The sequence below is a fragment of the Carassius gibelio genome, chromosome B11, assembly GCF_023724105.1.
Source record: "Carassius gibelio isolate Cgi1373 ecotype wild population from Czech Republic chromosome B11, carGib1.2-hapl.c, whole genome shotgun sequence".
In the NCBI taxonomy this organism is placed as follows: Eukaryota; Metazoa; Chordata; class Actinopteri; order Cypriniformes; family Cyprinidae; genus Carassius; species Carassius gibelio.
The window spans coordinates 23,445,822-23,453,185 of record NC_068406.1 but is presented as its reverse complement, the minus strand read 5'-3'; the positions used below and the strand labels follow the sequence as shown (position 1 = coordinate 23,453,185).

The 7,364-nt window shown below is 35.0% G+C and overlaps 1 protein-coding gene across 1 annotated transcript; it reads left to right on the top strand.

Annotated features, from left to right (window-relative positions):
* The first annotated feature begins 3,115 nt into the window (after positions 1-3,115).
* LOC127968339 (uncharacterized) lies at positions 3,116-6,613 on the top strand. The gene is made up of 3 exons (XM_052569482.1): positions 3,116-3,219; positions 3,301-3,354; positions 3,816-6,613. The coding sequence occupies exons 1-3, from the start codon at positions 3,174-3,176 to the stop codon at positions 4,358-4,360; spliced, it is 645 nt and encodes a 214-aa protein (XP_052425442.1). The 5' UTR covers positions 3,116-3,173; the 3' UTR covers positions 4,361-6,613.
* Positions 6,614-7,364: the final 751 nt, after the last annotated feature.

Sequence of the window (7,364 nt, the reverse complement as noted above, 5' to 3'; positions counted from 1 at the left end):
ATGAAGAAGTTTTCCACAGCGGAACTGGATGCTTCAATTCTATTTAACTGCACTTTTTTTTCTTCTTTATTTTAACAGAACCATAATAATATTTTATATATTAGTCCATTTTATATATATTAATCATAATCATAGTGTCAATTCTCTGATTAAAGTTCATCACTGGAAGTAATAAGTCATTGTTCATTCATCAACAACTGCATTGAATTACATGAAATATAATTTTTCCTGAAGATCACGGTTATCATACGTTTCCCATAAACTTCAGGATGTTGCAGAAAAATCCCTAAACGTTTCTTAAGTCTGAATGTCATGAAATGCCCACTGACAAAAAAAAAAATGCAAATACAAGCAGAAAATGTCTTCCTCTTTTTTCTTATTTGCTTTTTTTGCATCTGATCGCACCATGAACAACAGAACGTGGTAAATTACCCTAAAATTGACAAAAATGACATGATTTTAAAATGAAAAGTATCGTAATTACCCATTTCTGGTCTGGGAAAAAAAATGAAGAGACAATTTTTGCTGATTGACAATTATTATATAAGTTAGACATTGAAATTAGTTGCTGTTTTTGTCACACTTCTGGGGAAGAGGTCATTAATTTGTTTGTCAATGTAACCACTCACAGAAACATTGGCCAGATTTTTTTTCATGTTCAGGGAGTCTAATTTGTGACTAAGTGATTTTTCAGTTTTAGAGACGTTTTCTTTGGAATGTATGACTAAACAAAAGAGAATAACCTATAAGAAAATTAATCTGTTTTCGCTAGCTAAATTTCACATACATAAAAAATCTTTATTGAAAGTTGATTTATACAAAATACATGGAAACTTCTGTTAAAACTGCATTGATCCTATGTCTCCATTTAAGGTGAAAAAAAACCTTAATAGTTAATATAGTTAAACTATAGTGTATTGACATATACAGTGCTTTTTTGGGGCATCCTCAGTAAAATAATTCCAATGTAAAAAATCTCTGTGTCATCTTTGATTCAGATCAGAAGTTTGACAAACAAATAAATTCAGTGTTCAGGACCAGTTTTTTTCCAATTAAAATAAACTCTAATGTAAAAGCACCTTCTTTTAGGGATTGGGGACCATTATTCATGACTGCAATGCCTTGTATGCTGGGATCAGTCAGTCATCACCCTCATGATTACATATCGTCCAAAACACTACAGCTCGTTTCAGTTACACCTCTCCACACACAAAACAATTGATTTGTTTTAACTTCATGTTTTATCATGTGTGTATTTTGCTTTTCTTGTGAAGCACTTTGGTCAACATTTGTGTTGTTTTAAGGTGCTATATAAATAAACTTTGAACTTGACCTAAACTATGATAACACATCGTTAAATCAAATTAACCATGGTTTAAATTTGTAAATAAAAAAAAAAAACATTTTGTTACTATGCTTTTACAATAATAAAAGTGTGGTTAATTGTGTTTTTGTGTACTTTTCTCTTTTTTGAGGTAATGTAGGCTATACTGTGAAATAGAAAAAGGACTTAGAAAAAAAAGATGTGATATGTGCTCCAAAGTCCCAATCTGAATCAAATTATTCACAATCCTAGATCCCAAGAACATAATTTCAGATTGGTGCGTTCCAAATGGGATATATCACCCTCCGAATGCCACTTTAAAACAATCATGGCTGCCGTAATAAAGGGTCATGGCAAACCAAAGTGCATAAAACTGATCACCTCGAAGGGTCCAGAATGAAGGAAATTAGAATGGTACAGCTGATACACATGTCGGGCTCCCATGATCCTTTGCATGATGACGGTGCCTCAGTGTGGGCACATAATGCCCCCGAAGGGCACTGGTCCCCTACACCCTTCAAAGCTCTCACACCAGAGGGTAAACTCTTTGAAGGGATTAGGGCATAGGGATGAGCCCTTCCGAATGGAATGCAGGATTTTTTTTTAAAGTTTTATTCTTATCAGATCTTCAGTACAGTGGTTATTAAATGTCCCAAAATCTCATTTGAAAACAAAAAGGTCTTTTTCAGTCTATGTTCCAACACAAGAAAAAAAAACACTTACATTTACAAGACAACAGTGTTTTGGCAAGCTGGAAACATCACTATCGACTTTGTCACACTACGTGTAAAGTCAGGGAGCGAGGAAACCAGAAATGCATGGAACAATCTTCTTTCAGTAATCCATAGGTATACACCGGGCAGACAGGAGCACAAAGGTAGACGTACAATCTCTGAGAAAAACCAACAGCAAGGACTAGGGCTTATAAACACAAGATAATTGGGGAAACACAGGTGCATGGAATGATACAATCAACATGGGACACGGAACACATGGATGGAAAACACAACATAATGAGTCCAGGGACGTGACAGTCTCTGTATAAACTACAAAGTTTTAAGAGTTTATAAAAATGGTGATGCACTGCAAATATGTATTACGTGTTCAGTCAGTGAGATCTTGACAAACAAAACGTTACATCAAAATGCTGATAATGTTACAACTTCTCATCCCAGAAAATTGCATGGACTGATTAAAACTGTAATTTACTGGAAATATTCCAGAATTTATCTAATGACGCAGAAAGACTAAACACCCACACACTGAGTCTGTGAATCAGAGCAAGTTTCAGTATATGATGATGAACTTGGCACCTTTCAATTTCATATTTTATAGGCACACTTCTGCAAACACATGCTAACAGGGGCGTAGCCATCCTTTCAGAAGTGAGGGGGCAGAAATTGGCTAAGTCAAATAGACTGAAAATTAATTATAATAAAAACACATAAACTATATATTGTCGCAAATGTGCATGTATTTCCTTCACATTTTTATACAGCTTAGCTACAGAGATAGCTGGATGCTTTTGCCCATATTAGGGAAAAAGTTATTTAATGAACCTTTGAAATATCTAAAGGAAACTGGACATGGAATCTCCATGGAGTCTTTACAGTGTTCATAAAAGTTCTCTAAACTAAGAAAACAATTTTTTTAGGAGCTGTTCCCAGCATGAGCAAATTCTTAACAGACAAAACGTAGCATCAAAATGCTAATTTACTGGTAATTAAACCCACTGCAGGACTTCTCGTTTTTGGCTTTCACTTTCAGTTGCTGCCCCTTTATATATATACAGTTTACAAGGACACTCCACCAAAGTCTCATAGATTGTGTTAACTTGTGGCATACTACAATGTCTAAAAGACTGGAGTTAAACCACGATGGACATGACGAATGTGGTAAGTGAATTTTAATACAAAGCTAGTTTTCTACACATTTGTGTGATTATCACTGCATTAAAGATAATGTTTTATTTTCAGATGAAGACATTAGACCTGATACCAGACATTTTAACCATGGACATGAAGAAAACAGTAAGTGTATTGTAGTAGTTGGTCTATATTTCTAACACATACATTGCACAAACTCTACATTTTAGTGTTATTTGTTTATTTATTTATTCTATTTTGTGTATTCATGTACTTCTTTTGGTTCTCAGTGTAGTTTGTTTGAAATACGTCTCTTTATTAAATCAAAAATATATTATATATTATGTAAAAATATATTATTACTCACCTATTATGAAGATGTAGGCAATCCAAATCTCAGATTGAATCAGACCAAATGCAGAAATATTAGCATGCAAGGTTGTGTAATAGCAACTCGTCACATTTACAGTGTTCTAATGTTGAGCATTAAATGGTGTACATATATATATATATATATATATATATATATATATATATATATATATATATATATATATATAAGCTTGTTGTTTTTCTAAACACCTGTCTGTTTGCACTGCATTAAAGCTCATCGGTTTCATTTACAGGTGAAGAGTTAGACATGCTGTCTACCAAACAGTGGCAGAAAGATGGCATGAATGAAATTGATGAGGATACTATCAAAAAGTCAGAAGCGCAAAATACGAAATCTTTACTGGGCATAATTGACACGTACGACAGACCAGCGAGTGCCAATGCAGAAGGAGGTTATGCTGAACAAGACTTATATGCATCATCAGGTTTTGAAAACAAACCAGGAAAGAGGCTTCCCAAGGCTGGATACCTTGCAGAAGCAGGAGTTGGACGAGCTCGTGCTGAATACAGTATATTTGAGGCTGAAGCCAAAGGTCCAAGTGCCTCATTTGGTATCGAAGCCAAAGAGGGTAAACTCGGAGCAATGGCTCGAGCTGAAATCGCCAGTGCATCAGCTAAAGCCGGTCCAGTTGGTGTGAAAGTGGGACTAGGCTTTGACACAGGTGCATCTATTGGTTTGGGTGGGGTGGAGGCCAAAATCCTTGGATTTGGATTCTCATTTGGTTCAAAGATGGGAGTATCCTTGCTGGGTTCAGAAGTGTCATTTTCATTCTTTTAGCCACAACAGGTATTAATTACCTTTGAATATTTATGTATAACATTTTACTATAAATTTATCCTAAAAATCTCTGTCTCGGTTTTGACTGCTCACATTAGAAATCACCACTGCAGAATCGTCTGCACATTTATTTGGTGCAGGTCTTCCTGACGCAACCTAGCACTGACATTCTGAAAAGCCATTAACAATTATTTATATTTAATCCACTTAATTAAGCATTCAAATTGTTCTTTATATTTAAACATGAGTGTTATTGTTGCATATCACTCTTTATAATTCATTTATATCTCTAATGTTTGCTGTTATCACATTGTAAGTCTACTTTTTTATATTCCTGTCCTCATTTAGGAACGTTATCTGTCAAAATGTCAACTCAAACTTGTGTATCTAATTTAGTTTTTTATCTTATAATATAATGTTTTGTTTCTCTTAATAATACTATTCTTTAAATCGAGCTGGTTTGTCAGTCTCTTTATTATTACAGTGTGCTTATTGGGGTGTTATTCTAAACTTGGTAAAATGTTATACTTTAAATCACTTTAAAATCGATTAAAACCTGTTAGTGTCTGTTATTGGGACATCTTGTTAAATGCCCAGTTCCTTTGTTTGTTTGTTTTTTCGATTGCCCTTGAAACTCCCATGAGCTCTGTGTTCTGAGCTGTGCCTGGAAATGACTTTCTTTTCCATGATCTGCTTGTTTCAGAGTCTCTGCTTTCAGCAACCCAGGTGTGTGTGTTCAGGAGAGCAAACATACATTTGTGTTGCATTTTATTTTATTTTATATTCATTTATTCTTTCATTTATTTTTTTTAATTAAACATCTACAGTATTGTTCAAAATAATAGCAGTACAATGTGACTAACCAGAATAATCAAGGTTTTTCGTATATTTTTTTATTGCTACGTGGCAAACAAGTTACCAGTAGGTTCAGTAGATTCTCAGAAAACAAATGAGACCCAGCATTCATGATATGCACGCTCTTAAGGCTGTGCAATTGGGCAATTAGTTGAATTAGTTGAAAGGGGTGTGTTCAAAAAAATAGCAGTGTGGCATTCAATCACTGAGGTCATCAATTTTGTGAAGAAACAGGTGTGAATCAGGTGGCCCCTATTTAAGGATGAAGCCAACACTTGTTGAACATGCATTTGAAAGCTGAGGAAAATGGGTCGTTCAAGACATTGTTCAGAAGAACAGCGTACTTTGATTAAAAAGTTGATTAGAGAGGGGAAAACCTATAAAGAGGTGCAAAAAATGATAGGCTGTTCAGCTAAAATGATCTCCAATGCCTTAAAATGGAGAGCAAAACCAGAGAGACGTGGAAGAAAACGGAAGACAACCATCAAAATGGATAGAAGAATAACCAGAATGGCAAAGGCTCAGCCAATGATCACCTCCAGGATGATCAAAGACAGTCTGGAGTTACCTGTAAGTACTGTGACAGTTAGAAGACGTCTGTGTGAAGCTAATCTATTTTCAAGAATCCCCCGCAAAGTCCCTCTGTTAAAAAAAAGGCATGTGCAGAAGAGGTTACAATTTGCCAAAGAACACATCAACTGGCCTAAAGAGAAATGGAGGAACATTTTGTGGAATGATGAGAGTAAAATTGTTCTTTTTGGGTCCAAGGGCCACAGGCAGTTTGTGAGACGACCCCCAAACTCTGAATTCAAGCCACAGTACACAGTGAAGACAGTGAAGCATGGAGGTGCAAGCATCATGATATGGGCATGTTTCTCCTACTATGGTGTTGGGCCTATTTATCGCATACCAGGGATCATGGATCAGTTTGCATATGTTAAAATACTTGAAGAGGTCATGTTGCCCTATGCTGAAGAGGACATGCCCTTGAAATGGTTGTTTCAACAAGACAATGACCCAAAACACACTAGTAAACGGGCAAAGTCTTGGTTCCAAACCAACAAAATTAATGTTATGGAGTGGCCAGCCCAATCTCCAGACCTTAATCCAATTGAGAACTTGTGGGGTGATATCAAAAATGCTGTTTCTGAAGCAAAACCAAGAAATGTGAATGAATTGTGGAATGTTGTTAAAGAATCATGGAGTGGAATAACAGCTGAGAGGTGCCACAAGTTGGTTGACTCCATGCCACACAGATGTCAAGCAGTTTTAAAAAACTGTGGTCATACAACTAAATATTAGTTTAGTGATTCACAGGATTGCTAAATCCCAGAAAAAAAAAAAAATGTTTGTACAAAATAGTTTTGAGTTTGTACAGTCAAAGGTAGACACTGCTATTTTTTTGAACACACCCCTTTCAACTAATTGCCCAATTGCACAGCCTTAAGAGCGTGCATATCATGAATGCTGGGTCTTGTTTGTTTTCTGACAATCTACTGAACCTACTGGTAACTTGTTTGCCACGTAGCAATAAAAAATATACTAAAAACCTTGATTATTCTGGTTAGTCACATTGTACTGCTATTATTTTGAACAATACTGTATCATTTTATCACTTAAAATACTAATTATTTGATAATTTGTCATTTATATTATGCATTTAAATATTATTATTAACATTTTTCTTCTATCCTTATTGTTATAATCTTGGAGATAATTGTTTTCATGAGTAAGAGATAAGAGAATGTCTCCTTTTCAAGGTTTTTAACATCACATGTTGTGAAGAAGTAAATTTGTGCTGGTCAGATGAAGACTATAGATTGAAGATTATAGAAACATACACAACTAAGATTATTCAATAAACTCTGCTCATTTTTATCATGTACTATTTCTGCTCCTCTCTGGGTTTCTTCAGGCAACTTCTTGGCTGATAGAGGACCTCTAATACAGTTTTGAGTAGCATATTTTTTGACATGATCTGAATGGATTGGATCTAATTTAAAGATCTGTTCTAACAAAGTGCTATCCAAAAATTGTCACAATACATTATAGGGATGCACCGATACCACTTTTTCCATTACTCGCCCGATAATGATACTTTTTTTTTTTTTTGGTACTTGCCGATAACGAGTACCGATACTGATATTTT

Bases quoted from the DNA above. Each gene is read 5' to 3' on its own strand.
- LOC127968339 (XM_052569482.1), top strand. From the start codon at position 3,174: ATGTCTAAAAGACTGGAGTTAAACCACGATGGACATGACGAATGTG. The intron at 3,220-3,300 runs GTAAGTGAATTT...TTTTATTTTCAG, and splicing joins CGATGGACATGACGAATGTG to ATGAAGACATTAGACCTGAT. The intron at 3,355-3,815 runs GTAAGTGTATTG...TTTCATTTACAG, and splicing joins CCATGGACATGAAGAAAACA to GTGAAGAGTTAGACATGCTG.